This window comes from Xenopus tropicalis, chromosome 2 (genome assembly GCF_000004195.4).
Source record: "Xenopus tropicalis strain Nigerian chromosome 2, UCB_Xtro_10.0, whole genome shotgun sequence".
Lineage (NCBI taxonomy): Eukaryota > Metazoa > Chordata > Amphibia > Anura > Pipidae > Xenopus > Xenopus tropicalis.
In genome coordinates, this window is record NC_030678.2 from 90675246 (window position 1) to 90694154 (window position 18909).

At 37.0% G+C, this 18909-nt stretch overlaps 1 protein-coding gene across 2 annotated transcripts in view; it reads left to right on the top strand.

Annotated features, from left to right (window-relative positions):
* vav1 (vav guanine nucleotide exchange factor 1) overlaps positions 1–18909 on the top strand; it is a 45434-nt gene that overhangs the window by 17805 nt on the left and 8720 nt on the right. The window contains exons 4-23 of one of the 2 annotated variants that reach the window (XM_004911616.4): positions 30–95; positions 1156–1276; positions 1679–1771; positions 2154–2222; positions 4318–4421; positions 4502–4601; positions 4759–4854; positions 4985–5053; positions 5492–5578; positions 9219–9304; positions 9877–10009; positions 10946–11055; positions 11774–11875; positions 12251–12342; positions 13670–13695; positions 14692–14731; positions 15474–15610; positions 16570–16635; positions 18086–18117; positions 18525–18641. In XM_004911616.4, the coding sequence (XP_004911673.1) occupies positions 30–95; positions 1156–1276; positions 1679–1771; positions 2154–2222; positions 4318–4421; positions 4502–4601; positions 4759–4854; positions 4985–5053; positions 5492–5578; positions 9219–9304; positions 9877–10009; positions 10946–11055; positions 11774–11875; positions 12251–12342; positions 13670–13695; positions 14692–14731; positions 15474–15610; positions 16570–16635; positions 18086–18117; positions 18525–18641 (1746 nt within the window). Of the gene's footprint in view, positions 1–29; positions 96–1155; positions 1277–1678; positions 1772–2153; positions 2223–4317; positions 4422–4501; positions 4602–4758; positions 4855–4984; positions 5054–5491; positions 5579–9218; positions 9305–9876; positions 10010–10945; positions 11056–11773; positions 11876–12250; positions 12343–13669; positions 13696–14688; positions 14732–15473; positions 15611–16569; positions 16636–18085; positions 18118–18524; positions 18642–18909 lie in introns of both variants that reach the window. The other variant, XM_002940016.5, reaches the window with a different exon arrangement.

Genomic DNA, 18909 nt, shown 5'->3' on the forward strand with positions numbered 1-18909 from the left:
CAGGCTGTGACACTTTTTATTTTCTACAGACCATTTCCCACTGAGGAATTAGAGACAGATGATGATATCTACAGTGGCCTTTCTGATCAGATTGAGTAAGTTTCTTAACTCCAGTCATATGCTTGAAATCTATTATACAGTTTAAAGGCAAAGGAACATGACTAGATTAAAAATGCAATAAGCATGCACAGTAACAAACATATCTGTATGCAACATAAACCTGATTAGTTGTGTGCTGATAAGAGATTTCTGTCTGTGTTTTTTTCCTATATCTAAATGCATGGGCCCTAAAGAGTCAAGAAGGAGAAAGAATGCATTAGTTCCTTTTCTACCACTCCATTTATTTCTCTCTATATAGCAGCTCTCTCTCTAATAATTATGTCATTAAACACAGACAGTACCAAGGGGAATAGAGGCTTCATTACCAAGTTTTCCTGTATAGAGCTGTTTCATTGCCTCTTGTGCACATGCTATTGAGGTCCCTTCTATTTCTAGGAGAAATTAAATTTAAAAAGTAATTCTATATAAACTTTACTGAGAATGTGTTTCATGGTTTGTGGTTTAGCTGCAGATAAGACATTTATGTTTGAAAGAGAATAACTATTGCATGAAGCACTTCCCAGAGATATCAGAGTCATAGTTTTATTTAGGTTGTGAGCTTTACTTAATTTTAAAAACAGTTCAAGGGCACATGTATGTAGTTAGTGCAACTTGGGGTTTCTTGAACTTATTTTTTTAATGGGGCCCATATTAATTTGTGATTCCACATTGTGCTTGGGTCAATATAATAATCTCTCTCATTTTCATTACTATTGTCTACTAAAGAAGGAAATGTCACTGTATGAAAGGGGATCATGGAGACACACAGATCAATGTGTCCCATAAACGCTAGAACCATGTTTTGTATAGTGTTGTAGTTACCAGTACTGAAGTTTTTCTGCAAATTCCGCTACTGTAATTTGTAACCTACACATGCAGCTGAATGCTCAGAACATTTGTTACGTACTCATATGAAAAGAACCTTCCTACAACATTGGATGAAGGACCCAGACCAGATTTTGGAGATTTAATTAAAACTAGCAAACATTGTGTTATAAAATGTTAAATAGTATATTGTAAAATTATAACTATAATGATTTATGTGACTTCACACAGTGATACAGGTGAGGAAGATGAGGATCTCTATGACTGTGTTGATATGGAGGAAGAGGAAGGAAATGAGATCTACGAAGATCTCATGAAGCTTGAGGAACAACCTGCAGCACCTACAGATGGGGTAATTTCTGAGAAAATGTTCAAGGGTTTTGTTGGCATGACAGTTGTAATTATTGGTGTTTGGAGACTGGTGATCATTAGTACAGAGGATTAACTGGGTGTATGCGTCATTGCAGAAAAGAAGGGCTACACGTAGGCAGGCAGTTACAAAAAGAGAAAGTTAGTTACATTATTGTAAAATGCCATGTTAAATAACTGCAAGGGGAATACCATTGGCAAGATGGACAGGATATTGTGGTTTTATCTGCAACTTTGGTCTTGATAGCACCTATAAGGCCCTACTGATATTGTGGCACGGTGGTAGAGGAATGACAAGAAATCTTATTGCACTGGGTGGTGGGAAGAGTATATGGAAGATTATAAAGGCGGGTACTTTTCTGATTTTTTTTTCTACTTAAATCAGAAAATGACTTCAGATGACATGAGGAGATGCTGCCTTCAGGAATTATACCAGACAGAGGAAAAATATACAGACACACTGGAATCTATTACTCAGGTACCTAAATCACTGGAACAATTTAACAAGTTTCTAGAATTTATGTTTAGTTCCATAGCTCAAGCTATGCAATATATTAGCCCAATATATAATGCACCTTTGCATTAGGACAACTCCCTCAGCGGAATGCTTCTTAGTGGCTGCAGATGTGAAAGATCAGGTACAATATAGAATTCAGTTTCCTATGATGGCTGCTTTGTGTCATTTGCTAAAAATCTCAGTACAAATTAGTGCAGTAATTATTTATTTGGGCATATCTTGGTAATTTTAATGTAAAAAAATCTTAAATAGCCTTAGGACCAGACTGAAAATTCTGCTGTAGGGTATTTTAAAGCTTAACTGCATCGCTTGACATTATGTTTGTGTTCTTTGCACTCTACAGTATTTTATGAAGCCACTACAAATGTTTCTGAGTCAAAATGAAACGAACAGCATCTTCATCAACATTAAGGTGACCAATACATTTCCACACTCTCTATTTTTTATAACCACACATCATTTTCATCTTATTTTATAATGTGAATTCGTTTTTTTTAAACTATTTAAATGTTTTTGTTGCAATTTTCTCTTTACTTAAAGATGTAGCCAAATTTGTTTTTTCTAAACTTCCCTTAATGATTTTATTAGGTTTCTTAGAAGAAAACATCACCCACTGTCCTTCCTATGTTCATTTACTTTTTCCACCTTGTTCTTAGATTTTATATTGTACTTTTATATATATAGAATACAAGTTGAATACAAGTGGTTATTTATTTTCCAGCTTAACTATTGTTTTGTGATTTACCCTCTGAAATCAGAGGGATCTCCCTGGTAATACATTATACTGAGTTTCAGTCTCATTTTAGCTTAAAGAAACAGTAACACCAAAAAATAAAAGAGCTTTAAAGTAATAAAAATATAATGCACTGTTGCCCTGCACTGGTAAAATTGGTGTGTTTGCTACAGTAACACTACTATAATTTATATAATAAGCTGCTGTGTAGCCACGGGGGCAGCCATTCAAGCTGGAAAAAGGGAGAAAAGGCACAGGTTACATAGCAGATAACAGATAAGTTCTGTAGAATACAATAGTGTTTTATCTGTTATCTGCTATGTGCCTGTGCCTTTTCTCCTTTGAATGGCTGCCTCCATGGCTACATAGCAGCTTATTTATATAAATTATAGTAGACTTTCTGAAGTAAACACACAACTTTTACCAGTGCAGGGCAGCAGCACAGTATATTTTAGTTACTTTTATACACTTTCATTTTTTGGTGTTACTGTTCCTTTAATTAGTTCAGTATTTGGGCTGGTTTGCTACAATTATGAAGAACAGAATTTGCTGTCCATGCTTTAATCAGTTGCATGATAATTATTCATAAAGTAGTATGAAATGTCTTGGATGCTAATGCTGTTTGTCACACCTACTTGCTAATATGCCTTTAAGTGATGCTTTGCTCCCATGTATGTCCCATTAAACATATAGTTAAGTGGTACAATTGCTGCTCTTCAGGCCCATCTTCATTGGGGCATCTGATACATAGAAAATGCCTAGGACAGAGTAAATGAAACGCAGAGGTGCTGCGTCTTTAATTATGGTTATTCTAGGCACAAGGAATATGTTAGAGGGCTAAACTCTATACTAATATTTTGATCAGATTTTGTGGGTCAGATTTTATCCGATCTTGTCATGCAACAGCATGCTATTTTGTAGGATCCTATCAGTTGTAATGTAAAGTCAGATCAGATAAAGACGGATGGAGCATTTTGTTCCTGCATCTAAATCTGACAGTCAATATATTTCAATTAAAAAAAGTACCATCAGATTTGAAATCCTCGGATGAAGACGCAGAATGCGCATCAAATCGGATGGCACCCAGATTTTTGTACAGGTATGGGACCTGTTCTCCAGAATGCTTGGGACCTGAGGTTTTCTGGATAAGGGATTTTTCTGTAATTTGGATCTCCATAACTTAAGTCTGCTGAAAATCATTTAATATTGAATAAACCCAATAGGATTGTTTTACTTTCAATAAGGATTAATTATATCTTAGTTGGGATTAAGTACAAGGTACTGTTTTATTATTTTAGAGAAAAAGGAAATACATTTTAAAAATTAGAATTATTTGCTTATAATGGAATCTATGGGAGATCATCTTTCGGTAATTTGGAACTTTCTGGATAACGGGTTTCCGGATAACAGGATCCCATACCTGTATCAGTTCCATTATAGTTTGACCCATACAACTACATCTGACTTGTAGGATGTGTTCTGTCAGTCCAACACCATCAGACAAAAGCTGGCATGGAGTTGAGCCCAGATTTGATGAAGAGTAAATATGTAGAATATGTAAAATTAATAAAACTGTTTTAGTGGTGTCATCAGTTATAATCAGTGCATAGTGATGTAATTTGTGTCACATGACTCCCTGAAATGTTTGTATTATAGAAAATAATGTACCCTCTGTTGTAAAATATGAGTATATTAGAAATCACCCTAAAGTGCTATAACACGTATAAATGCACTTAGCCTACAGCTTTATGTTATGTTATTATGTCTTTTTTAGGAGCTCTTGGCTCTTCACCAAGTCTTTCTATCAGAAATGAAGAGTTGCGCCTTGTATAAAAGCCAGCAGAATTTGTACCAAGTATTCCTGCGAAACAAAGAAAAGTAAGTAATAGTTCATCAACATTATTAGTATATGCACACATATACATACATGTCCTTTATTTACGTGCACTTTTCCCCAGGTTTCTTATTTATGGCACATACTGCAGTCAGGTGGAATCTGCTACTAAGCATCTAGAGAAGACTTCAATGGAGCATGAAGGAGTCAGGATGAAGCTAGAGGTAAAATAGTTTCTCAGTGTACCTGGGTCACTTTTAAGGCAGGAATATAATTTGGCCTGGGCCTACAGGAGAAAATATAGAAGACATTTATTCAGTCACACTTTTTAAATATTAACTGTATAAACATCAAGATTACAGAGTAAAAAATTTTTTTCAGGAGTGTTCCCAAAGAGCAAATAATGGCCGTTTTTCCTTGAGGGATTTGCTGATGGTACCAATGCAACGTGTACTAAAGTATCATCTCCTCCTGCAGGTAACTGTACCAAAATTCACCATATGGCCATTTCTTAATCTGATCTCTTTAGCTCTGCTACTTGTACACAGCACGACAAAATGTCCAACATTGTCTTTTATCATGGTTCTTTTCTTCTATCCCTGCACAGGAGTTGGTGAAACACACAGTGGACCCAACTGAGAAAGACAATCTAAAACTGTCTTTAGATGCGATGAGGGTAAGAAATCAGTTAGAAATTAATTGGGCTTTTTTTTGAAAATACTGACCTCCTCTGATCTCCCAAAACTATACACAGAACATTTGGTTAGGCATTTGTATCATTTTTTAATGGTAACTGCATACCTATTATATGATTCATGGTTCCAACCCTGACTACCATATATAAGAAATACATATAATTTATTATTATTACTAGAAGAGCAAGCAAAGTTATTGAACTGTGAATATTTAAAATAGATAATTATGTAATTATTATGTCCTTAATAATAAAAAGCATATATTTTAACTGAGGGGGCTATATTGCACTTGCTATTAATAAATAATAAACTAATAAATTAAGATGTGTTCTTAGAAGAGCTATGTGAAAATGGATGTAATTTTATATATGTAGTCATACACCAACTGGAAAGAAGGTTTACGCAATGTTTTTTTGCAGGACTTGGCTCAGTGTGTTAATGAAGTGAAGAGAGACAATGAGACACTGAAGCAAATAACAAATTTCCAGCTATCTATCGAGAATCTGGTATGTGGGATAAGAAAAAGAGATATGCTGCTGCCTGATTGCTTAATAGAAAAATATCCAGCACAGTATGTTATGGCTACCTCAGTTAAAGGGATACTATCATCACCAGAAAACAATACATTATGTTCATTAAAGGAAAAAAAATTGTTTAGTTAAATTCAGTAAACCCATTGTTCATTTCAATGCAGGATTTTGTGCCAACAACAAGAGTATAAATTCTAGGGTGTAAATTGAATACTATGTATTATGTTAATGTATTATGTTAATAGCAGAGTTCCCATAAACATTCCTTAAATGAGAGATGCAGAAATGATCTGCTGGATGGGAATCCCACTTTATGAAGCATTTAATCAGTTTGAAAATGCTCCTAATACAGAATATTTAAGGCTTAGATTGTAGAGGCCAGCATTTCTGAAACTGTACATCTTGGTCTGCTCGCAATAATATGTACACCTGTAGCCCTAACTAGAATTTATTAAATTGTTTTTTAATGTGCTGACCATTATAAGCATGTGAGGATTTGGCGAGGAAAGGCTGGGTAAACGTCTAGTTATAGACTTATTTGTGTGTAGTGGTGTAACTTGAGGCCTATGGGCACCTGGAAAATTTAGCCTGGACTCACCATATACTTGCCAGGGCCAAAGGGGTATTTACCCAGGGCCCACTAAGACAAGGGGCCCACCATCAGATCTTTTATCTGCTATAATTTTTTACTGAAGCATTCCCCAGAAATGGCAAACCCCTCAATTTAATTTCAACATTAGTGAGCAGAGCATTCATAAGTTATTTGTAAAATACATTTTTTACTATTTTTATGGATAACCTGTTTCCATGGCTGTTTGTCTTGTGCCCTGGTCCCTGACCCCACTTCTACTTATATTCTAGTTTACTTTAGGGTGATACTGTTGCAAATATTTTGGGATGCCCACAGGGAACCAACCAGTTAAATATTTGTCATGGGTCCACTGGCACATTAAATCAGCCCTGATTGTTACCCATACCCATTAATATACCCATTATAACCATTCCCACCAAATTTTTTTCTTCATTTCCATTTACCCCTGCAGATATAATTGCATGTTCCCTTGTTTAAGTTTTACAAACATCCCCAGGCCCCTGTATCTAAGATTTCTGTATGTACTATATTGTATAGTGCATGTACACATGCAGCTTGTGTAAATGATTTAAAATAGAGCTTTTTGCTTTTTGGTCAGTATCATAATTACTTGTCATCCTTCTCGAAAGCACTTGTATTGTTAGAATGACACTGAGGTATTGTGTGCAAATAACCACAAGAACATTCTCATACCTCATACAAATAGGTGCAATAACTGCACTGGTGCAAGGAAGTGACCTTTTAAATAGTAGCAGGTGGGAGTACAAAGATTATTATTAAAAAAACATTGGTGATGTAGTAAGTTACACAAAGCGGCAGATTTATCAAAATTTGTGATTAGAGCTCACACAGTTTGCTGACTTTCTGTTAATTCCTGTGGGATTTTTAGATGTGTATTCATCAAATGGCAAACTCTAACTTTCACCCACTGATTAATACATTTCTAAAAAATGACATAGGAATGAATAGAAGGTGGGTGAATTGTGGTGAGGTCTAATCTCACATTTTGATAAATATGGCCGTAAGTGGCACTTCATTATTTTACACTTTGGTAAATCTGCCCCATATACTATAATATAGGGGATATATAGGATAAAGTTTTAGCCATGTTTAATTATATAAAATGTCTTATTGTTTAATAGAAGCATTTTCTTTTTTTTAAGTTAGATGGGAAAACTGCAAAGATTAGTTTCACATAAAACATTCTATGTATATTGTGCACTGTATATCCAAATTTGTGCTGCATACTACTTGTCTTGGGTAAGGCAGCCTTATAGATGTCAATTAAACAATACTTCCTCATAGCTTTAAGCAAAGTTTTTCTAAATATGCACCAATAGCACCGGGTAAGCAAGAAACAGGAGGTGCCTGAAAATTACAGCATAATATATTTATCATTTGATTTAAAAGCCCTCAGCTCTGACTCATATGGTCACCACTCTGTTCTGATCTTTAATGTCTGCTACACACAACTCCTTGTATTTAACAGGTGGCACCATTCTTTTCACAGAATCAGTCTTTGTCATGTTGCTAGTTTGTGTCAGGAAGTGGGCATTTCTACAAAAAAAAGCTGAATATATGTTTGGGATTTTTAAAAGTATGGTCCAACCAATGTACTGTACATTGTAGGGCCAGGACCCCAACTTCCACATTGAGAGCAAGTTATATTCCTGACACCATTACACACAGGCATAGAAAAGATTAGCATTGCTCTGATAAAATAATATCATTGTTGCTGCATAACTAAACTGCTAGGGTCCTGTCCCTCTCACATTTGTTTTTTGTACGAATGATCAATTTTTATTCCTTACATTATATGTTAATTTATTAACAAATCAATACATGAAAATCATCCTGACACATATTAATACCTGGGGGCATATATATCAAAGAGTGAAAATAAACTTTGACACATTTCACCAGAAGGGAACTCACCAGGGGATATTTATTAAGACAAGAACGCTCGGAGCGTATACTAGCTGACTTTTTTGCGCTTGCGCGACTTTTTCGTACGCCCCCGCAACTTTTTCATATGATTGCACAAAAAATTCTGAAAGGTTCTGCTGCTGTTTACAATCGTTCGGTACGAAAATTTTGTGACTTTCGGATCACCAATACGATATTATTGTGACTAATACAATTTTTTCGTATTTTTTTGGCGGATTGTTTTGCGAAGCGCATGAAAAAATTTGCTGCGGAAAAATTCGCTGCACGTCCAAAAATTTGCTGCGAATCCATGCCTGGCGTAACATTTCATCACTTGTAGCCGCATATAAATAGTCGCGCAAATGAACGCAAGCCATGTTTGCCATACACGCCAATACTTTCGTAAAATTACTGTATTAAAAATTACCATTTCCCTGCAAACTGGCGGCTGCGTCACTCTAGGGGAAACACATACTTGAATAAGTAGCAATGCAAAGTCCATATTTTATTGGCAAAAGCTCATTCTATAATTATTATACCTAGTAATGTATTTTGTGATTCACCGCTATAGCACTGTATATTTTGGTGACTAAATATTCACCGCTATAGTACTGTATATTTTGGCGACTAAATATTTATCACTATCACTGTATAATAGTAGCGAAATTCCATACATGCCAAGACTTTAGTAAAATTGAGTAAAAAGACACATACTTGAATAAATAACACTGTAAGTCCATATTTTATTGCCAAAAACTCATTTACTGTACTTTTCTATAATTTTTCGCCTGCCTGTAGTAGGTGTTAATTTTCGCATAGCCGAATGTGATATTTAGCGCGCCTAAGTTATAGTGAATAATGCGATTGTATTCTTTTCAGCATGCGTTAAAACTAGCGCGAAAAATACCGCATGCGATAATACTATGGTGAATCGTGCGCTAATTATCGCGACTTATTTAACGCAAAAAACCGTGCGATAATTTTTATCGCACTTTAGTGAATCGGGCCCTGTGCCTTTTTAGTACCTCTCTGAATGAGAATCTGACTATGATGTTTAACTCCTTTCATATGCCTAATTGCACTGACTCTCTCTCGCAGACTGATTCTCTTGCTCAATATGGGAGACCGAAAACTGACGGAGAACTTAAAGTCACCACTATGGAGAGAAAGTCTAAACTGGACAGGTAACAAGCCCCATCCACAGAGCACCAAGAAAGTTCTTGTTCCTTCTATCCAGCTCACCTCACAAACCCCTTTTTATATCAACCTGCCTCCAGCATACCCTCCCACTGTTCTGATTTTGGTCTGACATTTCCTAATTCCACACTTAAAAATGTACAAGGCTTACTGCACGTAAACACAGTTTTAGCTAGAACTTGCGGCTTGGTTTTATTGTAGGTGCTCTATAAAGATCAGTGTGTATAAAATGCTTAATGTGTAAATTTGGGCGCTGATGGATATGCACTGTATTGTTCTCTGTACATACTGTAGACTAAATATGCTAAATGGGAAATATATATATATAAATATTTTCAGCTGACCAAAGTTTATTTGTATGATCTTAAGCTGTATGGTAAATGTTCCCTTATGGCTAACCATATATCCAACCACGGGCACTGCAGCTATTGTTGATATACTTTTTCCAGCATCTCTTATCCCAGCATCTTATTTTTGATATGCAGCAGCTACATGAGCTACATCCATTTTTATTATACTGGGCACTGACAATGTGAATTATGTGTATTACTTTTGTCAGATATGCCTTTCTTTTGGACCGAGCACTGTTGATCTGTAAAAGAAAAGGAGATACGTTTGACCTGAAAGAATTTATAAAGCTTCAGAATTTCCAGATTCGGGATGATTCCTCTGGGGACAAAGATAATAAAAAGGTAACTAATAAATACTGATGGATATTAAGTCTGCAAAATACTGGGCTGCAGAATAGTATAGGTGGACTAGGAAAGTATAGTTTTATTGCTATACATGCTGTTTTGCAGCTTAGGTGATCCTTAGGTACCAGTGTTGGGAAAATCCACTTAAACACCATAAACATACACTAAAGTAGAAATAATAGCTGAAACTGCTGGTGTCTATGACTGTGTCTATGTACCTCTCTTTTTGCCATACTACTTTCTATGAAAAGTATAATATGTCATTAAGATGCCACAAGTCAAAAGAAAGCTCAGAATAGTACCTTCCACTTACAGAATATGTTTTTCTCAGCCAGTGTCGGACTGGCCGACTGGCCCACCAGGATACCAGTAAAAATTCTGGTGGGCTCAGGAGGAGACTAACTATTTGCCCAATTGCGTGGTCATTTCTTATTTCTGTATGGGAAAAAGAGATGGAAGGATAGAGAAAAAAGACTTTTTTGAGGGAGAGGGAGGAGAGGAGGAATAGTTTAGAAAATGGGCCTGTGGTCCAAAGTTTTCTGGTGGGCCCCTGGCATCTCACTCCGACACTGTTCTCAGCTAAGGTGCCTACCTGTTTTTGAGTTACTGGAGCTAGTCTGTTTATTTTCCATGAATACAGAATATTGAGGTGTGCTGTATGGCGTGCACCTCCTTTGAAAGAGAAGACTTACAACTTCCTCTCTATTTATGCAGTACACTTTCACAGGGATCCATTTCTGACTATTGTAGCACCTATTTTTATTTGACTACCCCATGCAACCACTATGAGGTTGAATACCTAGATATACTATACCTAGACGCCTATACTTTCTTTTAGCAGAATAAAATAGCAGAGGAGTGGGAGGACAGTAATACATTAACCTTTTCATATGTAATTATAGTAAATATAAATCTTTATGCATCTTCTTTAAGTGGTCACACATGTTCCTGTTGATTGACGCTCGTGGTACTCTTGGCTATGAACTTTATTTTAAGACCAGAGAACTGAAGAAAAAATGGATGGAACAGTTTGAAATGGCTCTGTGAGTTACATACTCAATTAGACATAAAAATGACACTTCACAAAGTATTGTTGTGCTTATTTTTATACTGTTTAGCACAGGGGTAGGGAACCTATGGCTCAGGAGCCACATGCGGCTCTTTTGATGGTTGCATCTGGCTCGCTGCCAAGTCTTTAATAAAAAAAATAGCTATAACATAGCTGGCCGTGGCCTGCGCTCGGCGGATAGAAGACGTGTTCTAAGCCTTAGAACACGTCTTCTATCCACCAAGCGCAGGCCACGCCCTCCTCCGCATCGCATCCGGCATCCTTGGGACCCACCCTACCTTGCCCCGCAGCATCCGCGGCCAAACATATTGTATGGCTCTCATGGATTTACATTTTAAAATATGTGGTGTTTATGGCTCTCTCAGCCAAAAAGGTTCCCGACCTCTGGTTTAGCACATTGCATATTTTCTTTTCACTACATTCTGATTGTATTAATTATAATTGTATACCAATTTAGATTGTAAACACTGCACTGGTGGTGTTTGTAAATGAAATTGCATTTGTATGTGTATGTAAAGTTGGATAATCTTTGTTGAGCTATTCCTGGAGTTATATTTACTGCAATTCCTGGAGCAGGACAGGTTAGCCATCATTTCTATTTGTAATTACTGTACAGTATTTAAAAGTATGTTAGAGCAATACATTTATTGAGGGGACTCCTTGTGTTACCCATAAGTCTTTCTCCTCTGCAGTTCCAATATCTACCCAGACAATGCCCTTGCAAATGGACATGATTTCCAGATGTTTTCATTTGAAGATACAGCTACATGCAAAGCCTGCCAGATGTTACTGAGGTGAGATGAGACAGTATTTTATTATATTTATTACCATATTTATTATTGTATTATGTATTATTTGTATATTTTTAGATTACAAATTATTATATTTATTACCATATATACCAGATATTATATTACCCGACTTGGGCTCATTTACATTACATTAACACTGGGCAAATTTGCCCCGGGCGGTAACCCATAGCAACCAATAAGCAATTTGCTTTTTTCAGCCAGCTGCAGGTAGAAAAATGAGTGCAACAATTTGATTGGATGTTGTGGGTTACTGCTCACGGGCAATTTTTCCCAGTGTTGATAAATGACCCCCACTGAGTTGGCCAGAGACACTTCACTAGTGGATCTGAGTTGTTAACTGCTGTTTTCCTTTTCAAGGGGTCTGTTCTTCCAGGGTTACAGATGTTGCCGCTGCAAAGCTCCAGCACACAAGGAATGTTTGGGTAGAGTACCTTGTTGCGGAAAGCAAGGTAAGAAGAAATACAGAGGGGAAAATATTAGCATGTGGGTAACTGTATTGATAGGGTGCTAGATATCGAAAAAAATCATTATACATGGGGCTCAGATGATCATTCATGCAGCAGTAATAAAGCGAGGTTTAATGCAGACACAATTTAAAATGTGGACTAATGGCATCAGAAGAAGATGACTGACAGACCACATATAAAGTGAAAAGCCTATAGAGGTCATACAAGATTTGTTATTTTTTCATTGGTGCTGGCAGTGTTATAAGCAATGTTGTAAAATGACATAACAAGTAGTCAGGCATAACAAAATATGCCCAGGAAAGGTACATTTGTAAGTTGTTCAGAGGTCAAAGGTACGAGGAACACACACAGCCAGTCCCAGACTGGCAATCTGTGTATGCTGGCAAATGCCAGAGTGGCTGCTGTAAGATGCCATAGACAGTCACTGTTTATTGAGCTGGTTGGGGGCAGGTAAAGACAGGTAAAGATTAGTGCTACAAACAAAATCTCAGCAACATGGACTAGACTTTAATTTAGCAAATGACAATTTTATGTGAAATTAAAGTGTGTGTTTATTTCATTTTTCTTCCTCGACTCATCATAGCATATAAATGTCATGAGCAAGGTTTTATGTACTATTCTCAACAGAGTCTGAATGTTCTGAATAATGCATGGCCCTTTCTGTGTTTGAAAACAGCTTGTCTTTGTCACCCCAAGGCTGGATTTTTATTCTTTGTTCTATTGTTGGCAAAAGAGATTTTAAATTTTTTATGCGTTTCATACCTGAGCTTATTATGAATTATCTGCCTAAATTGGCCTGCAAATAGACTTATCTCTATTACTACTATGTAGGCCAGACTATCCCAACCAATATTCATGTACTATGGATTATGGTTGGTTTGTCAACAAAGCATGTTAAAAGATTTAATGTACCAATGCACCATATTGACCATTGCATAGTGCATTAGAAAATAAGGAGGGGGAAAGTACTATAAAAATTGAAGAAAAGTAGATTTTAGTGAAAATGTCAAGCATTATTTAAAGGACAAGCAAAGACAAGCCAATTTGTTATACTTGCAGCTACTCTTTGCTGAAAATGCACAAGCCTGGGGTAAGATCCTAGTTCTCTCCTGTCTCTGGCCCTGGTTTGTGCATATGTACAATAGTTCTAAGTTCTGATTTACCCTACTGCACATGTGCACAGCCCAGACTTGGAAAGGCAAGTAGATGGCAGCATGGCACTCACTCAGCTACAATTTTTTAAAAGGGTTATAAAACTTTAAAATTTACAAAGAAACGTAATATAGCCTATATGTTTGGTTTATTTCAGATTCAGGGTCCTCTACAATTAAAAAGGTAACTCAAGCTTCTTCTGCCATATTGTACATATAAAGAGAGGGGAGGTGGGTATAGAGAAAAAAAAGTGTTGGAAAAAAATGGGAATATCACGAGAAAAGAAATTATAATAGGGGTGAGGATGGGCTTATTGTACTTTGGACTTTTCAGCAGGCCCAAACTGGCAATCTGTGGGTTCTAGCAAATGCCAGACGGGCTGCTGTAAGATGCCATAGACAGTCACTATTTAGTGGGCAAGTACAGTACAGGGCGGTTTGGGCCTCTGTGTAGTTAAAATATCTTTAAGCCCAGTCCAGACCTTCTTTTAGGGGCCAATATTCTCCTTCTGCTTTAGAGTGATAGAGGTCCTATATAAGCATGAAAGTGCGTGTTGCTTGCTGCCTTGTAGTCATGGGGACCTACTGTAAGTTTAATTTAAAAATTTTGTATGTTTTCCCCATGTCTGTGTGGGTCTTCTTTTGGTACTCTCCAAAAATATACAGGTTCTGCAGAATATATTGGCACTATATTAATAAAGGATAATAATAATAGTCATGGGACCTGTTATCCAGAATGCTGTCTGTAATTTGGATTTCCATACCTAAAGTCTAAAAATGTTAAAAATAATTTAATTTACATTAAATAAACACAACAGAATTGTTGTGCCAATAAGCATTCATTATATCTTAGTTTAGGTATCGGACCCCTTATCTGTAAACCCACGATCCAGAATGTTCCGAATTACGGAAAGGCCATCTCCCATAGACTTCATTTTTATCAAATAATTCACATTTTTAAAAATCCTTATATTTTTTCAAGGAAAAAGAACCATTATTAAAACAGAATGATATCCTGGTGTTGGTGGGGATTGTAGGTAAGGAAAGAGGCATATTAATAGTGGGAGGTCTTTGGACGTGGAAAGGTTTTAATATATAAGAAAAGTTTTAACATAGAACAAACAGGAACACTCGAAAGAAAAAAAAATATTAACTGCAGTTTTAATATTTCATTCAGCAGAAGCCAGGCCGGGGAAACAACAACAAAAGGAATGAAACAGGTATGCATGTTATTGCAGTTTTTAGTAATGAAAATGATTGCTCATACCAGGAGAGTGAAGCGACAGCTGCCACCAGGGAGTACTCCAGTCATGGGCGCCATGGGAGAGGCAACCATAATGTGCAAAAGTGTGATTCTAATCTTGGGCTGTGGATTGGTGAGTCCTGCAGAGGATGGGCAGGACTTAACATGGCTGGGAAAACCAGGTTCCCCAACCTACTTGTTGGCAAGACCCACTGCCAAGGGGGCCTGGTAACCAAAGGCCTAATAATTGGGGGCCCTTAGGGGGAAGGGTGCTGCTAACTTAGTAGTATGAGGCCCCATGATTAATTATTGATGGCAACCATGTGTTAAGCCATGAAACATAGACAATTAAGAAGGGCTGTTAGTGGCAGCAACATGTAGAGATACAATAAAAGAACCCACTAATATGGTCAACAAAAGCATATAGGGAGGAAACGGACATCAAGGACACACCCCAGGTAATTCCAAAAATGGTGAACACCACCTATCTGTGTTTCAAGTGGAATTGAAAAGATGGATATAAAACAAGCAAATAAGGAAGGTAAGCACTTATAGGATGAGGGTATAGCCAACTCCAGGCAGTCCGCCGTTGTCCAAGTCCAAGTTACTGAATATTCAGTACACAAGTGTATATGCAAAAGGCAAATAAAACACTAGAGTGCATGAAAATAAGAGTTATATAAAACAAAATAGCTTTTTCATATAATGACTTTTTTCAGGTCTCACCAAAATGGAAGCATGTCAAGAATATGTGGGCATTCCACCACCCCCCATTGCCTTTGGCCCACCTCTGCGAATGGAAAAGGGGGTTATTGTAGAACTGACAAAAGCAGAAGCAGATCAGCATTGGTGGGAGGTAACACTACTAGCCTGACCGATTACTTGTCTTTTATCTCACATGTTTCTTTCTTTTAACCAGCTATTCTCTATTGACAGTTATTAGAGTTACTATATTTGTAACTATAGGCGAGGGGCAAGACAACTATGCTTTAAAAGTTTTCTTAAGGCATCTCTGTACTTTCCCATTACCTACAACCTCTGACCGGCCATGCTTAATGACGTTAGACCACTACTGAGGGCCAATTTCCTCTATTAATGTACTATAAAAAGCATGGTGTGCTACAGTTATTTGTTTTAAGAATCATTTACAAGTTAATTTCAGGATAGTATTGCACGGTTATCTTGTGTGTTATTTAGTTTATTGATTTGTTGAATTCCATGACAATATAAATGTACAAAGCTGAAGGCTGAGTGCTTTTAGACAGGTTATGGAACTCAAAGGTGACTTTTAATATCCTCATATTTTAAAAAAACAATATTTTATTTATTATAACACACAAGTTTCAGTAAGTTGTGTGACATATTACATTAAGTACTGGTTATAATTGATGACATTACTAAGCATTGTTTATAATGGATATTCTAGGCCAGGGGTGGGCAAACTTTTTGGCTCACGGGCCACATTTACTCACCCCCGGGCCGGACCGGGCCAAGGCGGGCAGGGCCAGGGCAGCGTTACGCCCCCTTCGTCTCTTTAATTCCGGCACGCCAATGACACCAAGTCTCGCGTGATGAGACTTGGCGTCGTCGGCGGGCCGGATTAAAAAGCCAAGGGGCCGGATGTGGCCCGCGGGCCGTAGTTTGCCCACCCCTGTTCTAGGCTCTTGTATATTTTAATTGTGTGTTATTATAATTTTTATTATATATATAGTATTTTATTCAGTCCGTTATCCATACTCTATGTATAATTTGCTTGGTTTTTTTTTCTGTCACACTATTCTTTAAATTCACTGCTTTTATTATATCCTTTTACAGGGCAGGAATACATCCAGCAATGAGATTGGTTTCTTCCCCTGCAGCCATGTTAAGCCTTATGTGTGTGTAAGTGCAAAGTCGGAAGGGTTTGCTTTCTTTTGCTTGCTTTTCCCTCTGTAAGTCACAGCTGTGTGAGTAGATACTTAGGGGCTGATTTACTAAGACACAATTTCGAATCCGAATTGGAAAAATTCCGATTGGAAACGAACATTTTGCGATTTTTTCGTATTTTTTGCAACTTTTTCGTATTTTTTGCGATTTTTTTGGCGTCTTTACGATTTTTGCGAAAAAACACGAGTTTTTTGTAGCCATTACGAAAGTTGCGCAAAGTCGCGATTTTTTCGTAGCGTTAACACTTGCGCGCAAAGTCGCGCCTTTTTCGTAGCGGTAAAACTTAAAAGGCGCGACGTTTCGCCCAAGTTTTAACGCTACGAAAAAATCGCGACTTTGCGCAACTTTCGTAATGGCTACGAAAAACTCGCGTTTTTTCGCAAAAATCGTAAAGACGCCGAAAAAAATCGCAAAAAATACGAAAAAATCGCAAAAAATACAAAAAAAAAAATCGCAAAATTACCGATCATTACGAAAAAAACGCAATCGGACGCATTCGGCCCGTTCGTGGGTTAGTAAATGTGCCCCTTAGTGAAGGAAATACAATGCTGCCTTAGTTTTATAGGCACTAGGAATATTGCAATACACAACAAGGTTACATAATGTATCCTCCTGGATACAGGGTAGAAACAAATAGAACATGAGGCTCTAATCAAAATAAATTAGTGCAGGGGTGCCCGAAATGTAGATCATGATCTACCAGAAGTTATTAGGGTGACCAGATCTGACTGAAAATCCAGGGACATGTTTTTAAATCCGGCTAGCAGGGCTGAATTGATTGCAGATTAATTTAAATGCAATCAGTGCTGCCCTGCAACATGTATTTATTAGCCGTGTCCCTGAATTTCCAGGTGATTGGGTCACCCTACAGACTTTGAGGAGAGCATTGTTAACAAACATGTCCAATAAATGACCAGCCTGTATGCTTCATATTAGTCAAATATCTTATTTAAAAAATGACTTGGGAAATAAGTATTACTAAAATTCAGCAATATATTTTTGTTCTGATGTAATAACATATTTTACATGGAAGAGTAATTAATCCCTGACATTGCTGTTGCAGCTGTAAATCTTGATAGGATAACATCACTTAATATTGTTGTTTTAGGCATCCTTGCATTATAGTGTGTTAAGCTACAAATCACGAGTTGTTTAATCCATCATTTGTTGTGGTGCATTCACAAAGTCTTCCATATAGTTATTATCATATATTTATAAGGTGATGACCACTAGTTTGCTTTAAATTGAACTCTGAAACATGAAAATTAAAATGTGTAAAAATGTTACAACATACTCTTTCATATAACATAGTTACAGTTAATAGTTTCAATATAGCTTGACATTAAGTTTTTGGCTCCTTTGGCTGTGAACTGCTGAGCTCTTTTTTCCTTTTCTTTCCCACTAGAACCCAGTACCAGATCTGTCTGTGTATACCTGGTAAGTACTGAAGCCAAAGATTACAAATTAAATTGTATTTTAATAATAAAATACATGATAGAAAAAGCAAATGCATGTTGCAGAGGGGCATCATTCAGGGGAATGTAACACAGGGTGTGTCGATTTGAGTTGCATGCACTATTTAAGCCTACTAGATCTAAAACATACAAAAAATACAGCTCCCCTCACCCCAGATAAACAGGGAGGCATATAGTATAATCCCTCTGCTTCCAAATTACACTTTGTGATGTTTATCTCAAATATGATGGTAAGAGGGACCCAAGGCAGTGGAGGAGGCACATTCTGAAGTCAAGTTGGGAGGATATTTGGGGTATTGTCTGCATTGGTTGTACCTAAACTAGCTACACTAACTACCTCATTTCCACCTCCACTGTCCTTGTGTTTAGGTATGCAGGTCCTATGGAAAGAAGAGATGCTGAAGTCCTGCTTGCTAATCGATCTGATGGGACTTATCTGGTCAGACAAAGGGTGAAGGATGCTGGGGAATTCGCTATTAGCATCAAGTAATCATCTATCTGTAAAAGCCAAATAGATTTCCTTCTGTAACAAAAGTCACAATTTGATACCAAGCTTAATAAAGCTGGCATAGGAAACCTTTAGTATCACTCACTACTAATGAGGATAATTTGTGAAACCTTGCTGGGAGTTGCAATTCTGAACAGCTGGAATGCCAAAAAGTTTCCTGCCCTTGGAAAAAAATATCACCACTACTGTATAAAATAATGGTAATCCAATTCTCCCAGGCATTCCAGAGTATTGTATAACTCCTAG